Consider the following 12,940-nt stretch of genomic DNA (forward strand, 5'->3'; position numbering starts at 1 on the left):
AAGCGGCTGAGTTGATGGTAATTTCCAACGCGCCCATGACTCTGAGGGGAAAAGGCTACAGGCTCCTTGGTCCAGAGTTGGATACCCGAAGATTAGATCTCTCTCATTTGCTCCTGCCATGCACCCAACTTCGTGAGCCCCCTTCCAATGATAGTTGAAAGCACCAAATCTCTTACCCTCCCCTGGCCCTCGTATAGGTGTGGGCTTGGGGGCACAATAAATATTTGTGGGTGAAGTGATCTGTGTCTGGTTCCTGGGGCGAAGGCAGTTTCCGGGGGGCAGGGGTAGGGTTGGGGTGGGGGCGCTCTCCACCCGGTGTTGCGCTCCTGCCCAGAGTCCGTTCCGGCCTTTCCTTCTTGCCGCGATTCCCAACTTTGCTCAAAGTCGCTAAGACTCTAAGCTGTTGGAGGGACCGCTGGACAGACCTGGGGACTGACAGAGGGCCTGGAGAGAAGCGGGCCAAAGACCCACAGGCAGAGTTGACACGGAACCCCAAAGGAAGGAGGAGGGCTCGGGCCCGAGGCCGTTCACCTCCCCTTATCCCTTGTTCTCCTCTTCAGGATGGAGCTGACCTCAAGGGAAGGAGGGAGGGGACAGCCTCTGCCCTGGGAACTTCGACTGGGCCTACTGCTAAGTGGTGAGAGGGCCTGGTGGGGACTGGGGGTTGTGGAATGTGATGGTAGGTCCTGGTAGTTGTCCTTGGGGCACATGAAGTGGGGCCAACGGATAGGAACTCAGCAGAACTGGCTGAACTACTGTCCCCAGTGCTGGCCGCCACACTGGCACAGGCCCCTGCCCCGGATGTGCCTGGCTGTTCGAGGGGAAGCTGCTACCCCGCCACGGGCGACCTGCTGGTGGGCCGAGCTGACAGACTGACTGCCTCATCCACCTGTGGCCTGAATGGCCCCCAGCCCTACTGCATCGTCAGTCACCTGCAGGTGTGGCTGGGGACAGGGTGAGAGGCTGAGTCAGGGTGGGGCTGGCACTGCCTGAGGCACTGATTCTAATTCCCATCCAACCCAGGATGAAAAGAAGTGCTTCCTTTGCGACTCCCGGCGCCCCTTCTCTGCTAGAGACAACCCACACAGCCATCGCATCCAGAATGTAGTCACCAGCTTTGCACCACAGCGGCGGGCAGCCTGGTGGCAGTCAGAGAATGGTGAGGCCATGGGTGGGGCAAAAGTAAGCAGGCTGCCCACCAGTAGCTTTGAGTCCTTGACTTTCGACTCCTGTCCCAGGTATCCCTGCGGTAACCATCCAACTGGACCTGGAGGCTGAGTTTCATTTCACACACCTCATTATGACCTTCAAGGTGCCTGCATATCTGGGAGCCTGCCCAAACCACCTTGCTTGGCTCTCCATTGCCCCTGGACAGAGTCTCAGCTCCTTAACCCAGCCTCCCTGAGTGTGGATGCAGGAGGCTCCTTCATCCCTTCACACCTTCCATTTGCCTCCAGGCCTTTGCACATGATCTTCTGCCTTTCCAATCCCAGGCTGGGTCAGGTGCTGTCTCCTTGAGCCCCATGAACCCTGAGTCTCCCCGTTAGAGGTGGCCACGCTTGCTGGTCATTATCTGGCTTCCACCAGTCACCCCCACTCTCTGTGAGCTGTTTGAGGGCAGTCTTGGGCTGAGCAGGGCGCTTGATAGTCCTAGATTGGGCTTGGGTCCTGGTGCCTGCTAATCAGCTATTCCCCCCTACCCAGACATTTCGCCCTGCTGCCATGCTGGTGGAACGCTCAGCAGACTTTGGCCGCACCTGGCATGTGTACCGATATTTCTCCTATGACTGTGGGGCTGACTTCCCAGGAGTCCCACTAGCCCCTCCACGGCACTGGGATGATGTAGTCTGTGAGTCCCGCTACTCAGAGATTGAGCCATCCACTGAAGGCGAGGTGAGGACTGGCATCTGGGCTGGGGGCCGGAAGCTGGGGATGATGGGCCTAAGGCAAGATTCAGTGTCACTATGAACTCCCTGCCTCTCCAGGTCATCTATCGTGTGTTGGACCCTGCCATCCCTATCCCAGACCCCTACAGCTCACGGATTCAGAGTGAGTGCTCCACCCTTTGAGCCTGGCACAGTCCGTGTCCGGCTAGGGACTATTTGGGGCCTCAGTAACTATTTTGGGTGCTTCCTAGGGCAGGTGCCAAGCCCAGTTTAGCTCGGGTGGCAGTATACAGGAGGTCTTTCAAGGTGACCTTGGCAGCTGAGCCCCTAGGTGGGCAGGGGGCAGTGGGGGCCTGCCTGGTCAGTTGGTCCCCGTTGCCCCCACCTCAGACCTGTTGAAGATCACCAACCTACGAGTGAACCTGACTCGTCTACACACATTGGGAGACAACCTACTCGACCCACGGAGGGAGATCCGAGAGAAGTACTACTATGCCCTCTATGAGCTGGTTGTACGTGGCAACTGCTTCTGCTATGGACACGCCTCAGAGTGTGCACCCGCCCCAGGGGCACCAGCCCATGCTGAGGGCATGGTGAGGGGCTTCAGACTGTTGGGATAGGGCTAGGGGCAGGGGCGGACACAGCTGAGCAGTGCTGACAACCTGCCTGCCAACCTCCATAGGTGCACGGAGCTTGCATCTGCAAACACAACACACGTGGCCTCAACTGCGAACAGTGTCAGGATTTCTATCATGACCTGCCCTGGCATCCGGCTGAGGACGGCCATAGTCATGCCTGTAGGAGTGAGTGAGATCTTGGCCTCCATAGCTCCAGCACTGCAGCCTGGCTGTGCCCTGGGTAGAACCTAGATCTGGTTGGTCAAGCCCCTAAAACCCAGGCTGTATCCAAAGAGTATGCAGGCCTTGATGCCCCTTGGGACCCCCTTAATACTCCTCTACAGTCTGCTCTGGGTAGGGAACCATTATGATGCTGAAGCCTTGAAGTCCCTGAGCCCCTACCCACAAATTCTAGCCTGTGATAGGGATCTAAGGTGGCCTACTCCTTACCCTTGTGATCTGGTTCCTCAAGTGGCCTTTGCCTTGCCCTTCCTCCCCTGCCAGAGTGTGAGTGCCATGGGCACACCCACAGCTGCCACTTCGACATGGCTGTATACCTGGCATCTGGCAATGTGAGTGGAGGTGTATGTGATGGATGTCAGCATAACACAGCTGGGCGCCACTGTGAGCTCTGTCGGCCCTTCTTCTACCGTGACCCAACCAAGGACCTGCGGGATCCGGCTGTGTGCCGCTGTGAGGCTGGGACTGGGCAGGGGGAGAGAAAGCTGAGCCTGGGGCAGGAATTAGAAAGCTGGACTGCTGTCTAGATTGCAGGGAATTGGGGTTAGGGGCTTGGGATAGAGCTAGACCAGGGATCCAGGGTGGGATCCCTTAGGCTTAGGAGAGGACTGGTAATGAGCTAGCTGAGATAGGGTGAGTGACCCTGTATCTCTTTTTGCCATCAGCCTGTGATTGTGACCCCATGGGTTCTCAAGACGGCGGTCGCTGTGATTCCCATGATGACCCTGCACTGGGACTGGTCTCGGGCCAGTGTCGCTGCAAAGAACATGTGGTGGGCACTCGCTGCCAACAATGCCGTGATGGCTTCTTTGGGCTCAGCATCAGTGACCCTCTGGGCTGCCGGCGTATGTGTCTCTTGCCCTAACTTCTATGCTGACCTTTAACCCCTGTCCTCTTACTCCTGACTCAGCTGAACATGAGCACTGTCACAGTTCCCCAAAGTGCTGATGGTCCTCCTTCCCCACAGGATGTCAATGTAATGCACGGGGCACGCTGCCTGGGAGTACTCCTTGTGACCCCAACAGTGGATCCTGTTATTGCAAACGTCTAGTGACTGGACGTGGATGTGACCGCTGCCTGGTGCGACTGGAGGGGGCTGGAGTTCTAGGGGCATGATTTGTCCTTAGAGCACAGGGCTGGGGTGTGATATCTATGCCAGTGGATGGGTGCTGAGAGCTTAGGATCCAGTCCTGGCTGAGAAGCCTCAGGTCTGGGAGGCCAAGGGTATGGGCCAGTGGTCTGGGGGGCATGTTTTCACTGAGGAGTGATTGAGGCTAAGATTTTTGTTCGGGATTTCCTGCTGGGTGGCGAGGGGGTCTGGAGGTCTGTTTCTGGCCCCCAGCAACTCCTTTCGTGCAGCCTGGCCACTGGGGCCTGAGCCACGACCTGCTCGGCTGCCGCCCCTGTGACTGCGACGTGGGTGGTGCCTTGGATCCCCAGTAAGTGCTGTAAAGGGAGCCTGGGAAGGGATGGGGAAAGATCCTGAGCAGGAGAGAAGGTCCTTCTTGAGTAACCACAGAGTTTCTTCCAGGTGTGATGAGGCCACAGGTCAATGCCACTGCCGCCAGCACATGGTCGGGCGACGCTGTGAGCAGGTGCAACCTGGCTACTTCCGGCCCTTCCTGGACCACCTAACTTGGGAGGCTGAGGACACCCGAGGGCAGGTGTGGGGCCTTCCACTAAGCAGAGGGCTGGATGTGGGTGGACACATCTATGACTGGAGAGGTGGGATTATGGGCAGTACCTTGTTGGGGGATAGGGGTGATATCTAGCTTTGGCAGGAGAAATGGGGCAGAAGAGGCAAAGCCTCACCTGAGCCTCCATCCCTGGCTGTGCTATCTCCCAGGTGCTCGATGTGGTGGAGCGCCTGGTTACTCCCGGGGAAACTCCATCCTGGACTGGCTCAGGCTTTGTGCGGCTACGGGAAGGTCAGGCCCTGGAGTTCCTCGTGGCCTCTGTGCCGAAGGCCATGGACTATGACCTGCTGCTGCGCTTAGAACCCCAGGTTAGACACTGTTACCTAATCTGGAGCTGAACCTCTGCATGTGGAAGCATCTCCTCCATCATCCCGTTTTCCCAGGTCCCTGAGCAATGGGCAGAGTTGGAACTGACTGTGCAGCGTCCAGGGCCTGTGCCTGCTCACAGCCTGTGTGGGCATGTGCTGCCCAAGGATGACCGCATCCAAGGGACTCTGCAACCACACGCCAGGTGAGGGCACTGGTGGTAGCACTCACAATGGCAGGGGGTTGTGGGGCCAGCCCTAAGCTCCCTGCAGGGCACCTGGAAGACCCCACAGCTCATTCATCTGTTCCTTTCAAATACCTCCAGAATGCTGGTTGCCAGGCTCTGTTGGACATGGCTCTGTTCACAGAAAGGAAGTAGACAGATCAAAGCCTGCTCTCTCAGGGGTCTAAGGCCCAGAGGCCAAGGCAGGAATTAATGGGAAATCACCTGGTGTCACTATCAGGAGGACTCACAATGGTGGTGGTAGAGTGGTGGTGGTGGGGCTGTGGCATCACAGCACTCTGAGCAGTGATGTGCCTGGTCTGATTAATGTTTTATTACACTTTGGGTAGTATTTGTTTCATATTTCATGTTTCTTTTTTTTTTTGAGACGGAGTCTTGCTCTGTCACCAGGCTGGAGTGCAGTGGTGCAATCTCGGCTCACTGTAATCTCCACCTTCCGGGTTCAAGCAATTCTCATGCGTCAGCATCCCGAGTAGCTGGGACTACAGGCGCACGCCACCACGCCTAGCTAATTTTTTGTATTTTAGTAGAGATGGGGTTTCACCACGTTGGTCAGAATGGCCTCAATCTCCTGACCTCGTGATCTGCCCGCCTCGGCCTCCCAAAGTGTTGGAATTACAGGTGTGAGCCACCGCGCCCAGCCCTGTTTCATTGTTTCATGTTTTGTTTATTTGTTTGTTTGTTTTTGAGACCGAGTCTTGCTCTGTCACCCAGGCTGGAGTGCAGTGGCGTAATCTCGGCTCATTGCAAGCTCCACCTCCTGGGTTCACACCGTTCTTCTGCCTCAGCCTCCCAAGTAGCTGGGACCACAGGCTCCCGCCACCACGCCCACCTAATTTTTTGTATATTTAGTAGAGACAGAGTTTCATCGTGTTAGCCAGGATGGTCTCGATCTCCTGACCTTGTGATTCACCTGCCTTGGCCTCCTAAAGTGCTGGGATTACAGGCATGAGCCACCGCACTCAGTCTATTGCTTTTAGTTTTTGACCATGTAAATATTCAAACAGAAGGAAAAAGAATAACATGTTGAACCTGGCTGTGCCTATTATAGACATTTTGCCAACTGTGACTTGTGTTTAGAAAAAAAATTCCTCTAGACCAGGCATAGTGGCTCATGCCTGTAATCCCAGCACTTTGGGACACTGAGGCAGGAGGATCACTTTAGCCCAGGAATTCAAGACCAGCCTAGGGAACACGGCAAGACCTTGTCTTTACAAAAAATAAAATAATCAGCTAGGCATGGTGTTGTGTGCTTGTGGTTCCAGCTACTTGGGAGGCTGAGGTGGGAGGATCTCTTGAACCTAGGAGGTCAAGGCTGCAGTGAGCCGAGGTCGCGCCACTGCACTCCATCCATCCTGGGCAACAGAGACTGCATCTCAAGTAAATAAATAAATAAATCAGAAAAGAAAAAGAAAAAAGATGAGGGATTGAAGAACAATTTTTGGGATGGGATAAAAAAACCCAAGTATGAGTTTGCAGCACAATGGGAAAGGAAAGCCTTGGAGACAAAGAGAGAGGGGGTAATATAGTGTTGATGAAGAGGAACAGCTGTTGTCGGCTGTAGGTTGAGGTCAGAGGAAGTGTGAAGTGGTTATTGAGGAGAATTGGCAAGTTCCTGGGGTTTCTAGGCTTTATGAGTATTTCCAGTGAGTCTGCACAGGTGGATGTATGATTCTAGAGGGCCACCTTTACGGGACTATTCTGTGCAGATTCTTTTTTTTTTTTGAGACGGAGTCTCACTACTCTGTCACCTAGGCTGGAGTGCAGTGGCTGGATCTCAGCTCACTGCAAGCTCTGCCTCCCAGGTTTACGCCATTCTCCTGCCTCAGCCTCCCGAGTAGCTGGGACTACAGGCGCTCACCACCTCGCCTGGCTAGTTTTTTGTATTTTTTAGTAGAGACGGGGTTTCACCGTGTTAGCCAGGATGGTCTCGATCTCCTGACCTTGTGATCCGCCCGTCTTGGCCTCCCAAAGTGCTGGGATTACAGGCTTGAGCCACCGCGCCCGGCCTCTGTGCAGATTCTTTCTTGGGGTGCCCAGCTGTTTGTTGGCCTAGCACAGCCCAACCCAACCCACCTATAGTCTCTGCTTTGGCTGATGGTCTTGTTGCTGGGAGTAGGATGAGAGAGGCCCAGATGATTTGTACAGGGCCCCTAGATGACCCACTGCACCTGTCCCCACTTGCCCCCAGGTACATGGTGTTTCCCAATCCTGTCTGCCTTGAGCCTGCTATCTCCTACAAGCTGCATCTGAAGCTGGTACGCACAGGGGGAAGTGCCCAGCCTGAGACTCCCTACTCTGGACCTGGCCTGCTCATTGACTCGGTGAATAATCTCCTTTTGCCCACACCAACCAAGATGGCAGAGCCTGTGGTGTGGGACTTGTGGGATAGCAGGGGTCTGTGGCAGAAGAGGCAGGCCCATGGTGGTGCCAGGGTAGGCAGGCTTGTGGCAGTGCTAAGGCAATGCCTATGTGGTCCCAGGTCTGAACTGCGATCTTCCTTGCTCGCTCCTTCAGCTGGTGCTGCTGCCCCGTGCCCTGGTGCTAGAGATGTTTAGTGGGGGTGATGCTGCTGCCCTGGAGCGCCGGGCCACCTTTGAACGCTACCAATGTCAGGAGGAGGGTCTGGTGCCCAGCAAGACTTCTCCCTCTGAGGCCTGCGCGCCCCTCCTCCTCAGCCTGTCCACCCTCATCTACAATGGTGCCCTGTGTGAGTGTCTGTGATGTGGGTTGATGGGGCAGAGGTGGGGACCCAGCCTGACTTGGCCCAACCCTCCTCCCCACAGCATGTCAGTGCAGCCCTCAAGGTTCACTGAGTTCTGAGTGCAACCCTCATGGCGGTCAGTGCCTGTGCAAGCCTGGAGTGGTTGGGCGCCGCTGTGACCTCTGTGCCCCTGGCTACTATGGCTTTGGCCCCACAGGCTGTCAAGGTACTCTCCTGCCTCTTGTTCCCTGCTGTGCTTCTCTCTCCTTCCCATTACTGTTCTCTTTCCTCCTTCTGGACATGCTGCTTCTTTCCTCAAACTAAGTCTTGGACTCTCTACTCTCAACCTGGGTCAGTTGCAGTTCTCTTCCATTTTCTGACCTTCCCACCTAGACTCCCACTACCCACACTCCCCTGAGACCCTCCCCAACCCACACTCCCCTCCGACCCCATTCCCTGGCTCAGTCTCTGCCTTGCTCCTAGCCTGCCAGTGCAGCCACGAGGGGGCGCTCAGCAGTCTCTGTGAAAAGACCAGTGGGCAATGTTCCTGTCGAACTGGTGCCTTTGGGCTTCACTGTGACCGCTGCCGGCGTGGCCAGTGGGGATTCCCTAACTGCCGGCCATGCGTCTGCAATGGGCATGCAGATGAGTGCGACACCCACACAGGCGCTTGCCTGGGCTGCCGTGATCACACAGGGGGTGAGCACTGTGAAAGGTGAGCCTGGAGTAGCTATGAGTGGGTTGGTTGGTGGACAGGCTTCCCACGGATGACACATTTCTTCTTCCTCCTCCCTGCAGGTGCATTGCTGGTTTCCACGGGGACCCACGACTGCCATATGGGGGCCAGTGCCGGCCCTGTCCCTGTCCTGAAGGTCCTGGGAGCCAGCGGCACTTTGCTACTTCTTGCCACCGGGATGAATATTCCCAGAAGATTGTGTGCCACTGCCGGGCAGGCTACACGGGTGAGTGGCTAGGGGGCAGGCGTGGGATCAGGGTGAGTTGGCTGGACTGAGCACTCACAGCTTCCTCTTGACTGTGGGCAGGGCTGCGATGTGAAGCTTGTGCCCCTGGGCACTTTGGGGACCCATCAAGGCCAGGTGGCCGGTGCCAACTGTGTGAGTGCAGTGGGAACATTGACCCAATGGATCCTGATGCCTGTGACCCCCACACGGGGCAATGCCTGCGCTGTTTACACCACACAGAGGGTCCACACTGTGCCCACTGCAAGCCTGGCTTCCACGGGCAGGCTGCCCGACAGAGCTGTCACCGTGAGTATGAGTGTGGGAGGGCATGGCTGAGTTGGGATTCTGCTTCTTGGCCTCCTCTTGACTACTGTGCTCATCCTGGTTGGCACAGGCTGCACCTGCAACATGCTGGGCACAAATCCCCAGCAGTGCCCGTCTCCTGACCAGTGCCACTGTGATCCAAGCAGTGGGCAGTGCCCATGCCTCCCCAATGTCCAGGGCCCTAGTTGTGACCACTGTGCCCCCAACTTCTGGAACTTCACCAGCGGCCATGGTTGCCATCCTTGTGCCTGCCACCCAAGACAGGCCAGAGGCCCCACCTGCAATGAGGTATGGGACCCTCCTGCAGATCCCTGGTTAGATGGGGTCAGGTGTCTTTCTTGTCTCGAGGGCTCAGCTTCTGATAGAGGCTCTGACCCTGCCTTGTTCCCACCCCAGTTCACAGGGCAGTGCTACTGCCGTGCTGGCTTTGGAGGGCGGACTTGTTCTGAGTGCCAAGAGCTCCACTGGGGAGACCCTGGGTTGCAGTGCCGTGGTGAGGGAGCCAGCGGGGCCAGGGTGGATGGAGGACAGGACTTCCCAGAACGCCCCACAGTGGCCCTAACTCTGTCCTCTGCTCTTTCTTGCAGCCTGTGATTGTGACCCTCGTGGAACAGATAAACCTCAGTGCCACCGCTCCACAGGTCACTGCAGCTGCCGCCCAGGCGTGTCTGGTGTGCGCTGTGACCAGTGTGCCCGTGGCTTCTCAGGATTCTTTCCTGCCTGCCATCCCTGCCATGCATGCTTCGGGGATTGGGACCGAGTGGTGCAGGACTTGGCTGCCCGTACACGGCGCCTAGAGCAGCGGGCCCAGGAGTTGCAGCAGATGGGTGTGCTGGGTGCCTTTGAGAGCAGCTTCTGGCATATACAGGAGAAGCTGGGCATTGTGCAGGGCATCGTAGGTGCCCGCAACACCTCAGCCGCCTCCACGGCACAGCTTTTGGAGGCCACAGAGGAGCTGCGGTGCGGAAGGACCTAAGAATACATGGTGGGATGGGGCAGAGGCCCAGTGGACCAGGGCTGAAGCCTGTCTAAACAGCCCCCCTCTCCATCATCGCAGGCGTGAAATTGGGGAGGCCACTGAGCACCTGACTCAACTGGAGGCAGAGCTGACAGATGTGCAGGATGAGAACTTCAATGCCAACCATGCACTAAGTGGTCTGGAGCGAGACAGGCTTGCACTTAATCTCACACTGCGGCAGCTGGACCAGCATCTTGACTTGCTCAAACATTCAAACTTCCTAGGTGAGTTGTTAGCCAACTAGGCAGGTGGACTAGGGTCAGTCTTCAGCTGACTGTCTGCCTTTGCCCAATTTAGGTGCCTATGACAGCATCCGGCATGCCCATAGCCAGTCTGCAGAGGCAGAACGTTGTGCCAACACCTCGGCCCTGGCAGTACCTAGCCCTCTGAGCAACTCGGCAAGTGCTCGGCATCGGACAGAGGCACTGATGGATGCCCAGAATGAGGACTTCAACAGCAAACACATGGCCAACCAGCGGGCCCTGGGCAAGCTCTCTGCCCATACCCACACCCTGAGCCTGACAGGCATAAATGAGCTGGTGAGGTGCAAGTGGTGGGTGGGACAGGTGGGTGTAGATGTTCCTCCCACAGGGCCCTGACTTGTTCTGTGCCTGGCAGGTGTGTGGGGCACCAGGGGATGCACCCTGTGCTACAAGCCCTTGTGGGGGTGCCGGCTGTCGAGATGAGGATGGGCAGCCCCGCTGTGGGGGCCTCAGCTGCAATGGGGCAGCGGCTACAGCAGACCTAGCACTGGGCCGGGCCCGGCACACACAGGCAGAGCTGCAGCGGGCACTGGCAGAAGGTGGTAGCATCCTCAGCAGAGTGGCTGAGACTCGTCGGCAGGCAAGCGAGGCACAGCAGCGGGCCCAGGCAGCCCTGGACAAGGCTAATGCTTCCAGGGGACAGGTGGAACAGGCCAACCAGGAACTTCGAGAACTTGTCCAGAGTGTGAAGGACTTCCTCAACCGTGAGCCTCCCATGTGTCCCAGGCCATGTGGTTGTTCCTTTGGCAACTCCCTGTGTCTGTATCTCCCTTGGTTCATACTTGAGCCTCAGAGCCTACACTGGATTAGTGTTTATGATCCCTTGACTGGCTCCTGAGTCCTTGCCCATATGTGGTCCCAGGTCCATGTTCTTGAGTCTGAGCCCCTTGTATAGTCCCTGTCCTTGTGATTACATCCTTATGGCTGGTAACAAACCCCTATCCCATGTATATGTCCTGAGTCCACATCCCAAAACTATATCCTCATGCCCATGCTGGAGAATCTATGTTCTTAAGCTCTTGCTGTGTCCCTATAGAGGAGGGGGCTGATCCTGATAGCATTGAGATGGTGGCCACACGGGTGCTAGAGCTCTCCATCCCAGCTTCAGCTGAGCAGATCCAGCACCTGGCGGGTGCGATTGCAGAGCGAGTCCGGAGCCTGGCGGATGTGGACGCGATCCTGGCACGTACTGTAGGAGATGTGCGTCGTGCTGAGCAGTTACTGCAGGATGCACGGCGGGCAAGGTCTGACCCCATCCCTGGCCCCTGACACCTGGTTTTGATACCTCCAGGTTCTGATTCCCCCTTTTCCCCAGGAGCCGGGCTGAGGGTGAGAAACAGAAGGCAGAGACAGTACAGGCAGCACTGGAGGAGGCCCAGCGGGCACAGGGTGTTGCCCAGGGTGCCATCCAGGGGGCAGTGGCTGACACACAGGACACAGAGCAGACCCTATACCAGGTGAGGTCTTCCTAGGACATCAGTGGGATAAGGTTATGGGCATGCACCGTAGATCTGTGTAACCTTTGGCTCACCCATGGCAGGTACAAGAGAGGATGGCAGGTGCAGAGCAGGCACTGAGCTCTGCAGGTGAAAGGGCTCGGCAGTTGGATGCTCTCCTGGAGGCTCTGAAGTTGAAACGGGCGGGAAATAGTCTGGCAGCCTCTACAGCAGAAGAAACGGCAGGCAGTGCCCAGGGTCGTGCCCAGGAGGCTGAGCAGGTGGGTTGAGGCAGAACCAGCTAGAGAAGGTAGGGGTGGAAGATGGGCCTCCACTGAGCTACCACTCTAACCTAACCCTCTACATCTGCAGCTGCTACGGGGCCCTCTGGGTGATCAGTACCAGACGGTGAAGGCCCTGGCTGAGCGCAAGGCCCAGGGTGTGCTAGCTGCACAGGCAAGGGCAGAGCAACTGCGGGATGAGGCTCGGGACCTGTTGCAGGCCGCTCAGGACAAGCTGCAGCGGCTACAGGGTGAGAAATGGGGCAGTTGGGCACCAGAGACACAGGACTGCAGGAGACCCTTCTAAACTGACACCTGCCCTTCCTAGAACTGGAAGGCACCTATGAGGAGAATGAGCGGGCGCTGGAGGGTAAGGCAGCCCAGCTGGACGGGCTGGAGGCCAGGATGCGCAGCGTGCTTCAAGCCATCAACTTGCAGGTGCAGATCTACAACACCTGCCAGTGACCCCTGCCTAAGGCCTACCCCAGTTCCTAGCACCGCCCCACATGCATATCTGCCTATGCACTGAAGAGCTCTTGGCCCGGCAGGGTCCCCAATAAACCAGTGTGAACCCCCACTGTGTTGTCTGGACTCTGATTTGGGGCGGGTGGGGGAGTCTCCAGGGGAACCTCGAGGTTGCCCCTAGCAGGGCCCATGCAAGGCTAACCCACCCGAGCACCGCCCCCTTCCGCTCGGGCCCGCCCCGGAGCTGCCTGTCAGTCTCCCCGAGCCCATTCCCGCCGGAAGTGCGTCAGCAGCTTGGTGCTCCGCCTCCCGCGGCCTTAACTAGAAGTCGAAACAAAACAAGCCGCTAAGGCGGTGGCGGCGGCGCCGGGACGGGGGAGGGGCGCGCCGGAACCGGAACCGACCTGACGCCGGAACCGGAACGGAGAGCGGGTTGCCAGGGCCCGAAGAGGGCTGGCTGCGGCGGTCTCGCTCGGTGAGTGGAGCGGGCTGCAACT

At 57.4% G+C, this 12,940-nt stretch overlaps 1 protein-coding gene across 1 annotated transcript; it reads left to right on the top strand.

Annotated features, from left to right (window-relative positions):
• Positions 1-370: 370 nt before the first annotated feature.
• Positions 371-12,555, top strand: LAMB2 (laminin, beta 2 (laminin S)). The gene is made up of 33 exons (XM_011939106.1): positions 371-473; positions 561-637; positions 766-938; positions 1,024-1,159; positions 1,239-1,312; positions 1,705-1,893; positions 1,986-2,049; positions 2,277-2,479; positions 2,569-2,689; positions 3,008-3,196; positions 3,409-3,588; positions 3,711-3,823; positions 4,103-4,182; positions 4,275-4,407; positions 4,590-4,748; positions 4,824-4,951; positions 7,182-7,314; positions 7,508-7,700; positions 7,777-7,920; positions 8,178-8,409; positions 8,493-8,656; positions 8,738-8,962; positions 9,051-9,268; positions 9,377-9,473; positions 9,568-9,940; positions 10,038-10,222; positions 10,296-10,537; positions 10,617-10,965; positions 11,298-11,505; positions 11,577-11,718; positions 11,802-11,978; positions 12,070-12,229; positions 12,307-12,555. Exons 2-33 carry the CDS (start codon positions 562-564, stop codon positions 12,441-12,443), a joined length of 5,397 nt encoding a protein of 1,798 aa, XP_011794496.1. The 5' UTR covers positions 371-473; position 561; the 3' UTR covers positions 12,444-12,555.
• The last annotated feature ends 385 nt before the right edge of the window (positions 12,556-12,940 follow it).

Source organism: Colobus angolensis, unplaced genomic scaffold (assembly GCF_000951035.1).
Source record: "Colobus angolensis palliatus isolate OR3802 unplaced genomic scaffold, Cang.pa_1.0 Scaffold18, whole genome shotgun sequence".
In the NCBI taxonomy this organism is placed as follows: domain Eukaryota; kingdom Metazoa; phylum Chordata; class Mammalia; order Primates; family Cercopithecidae; genus Colobus; species Colobus angolensis.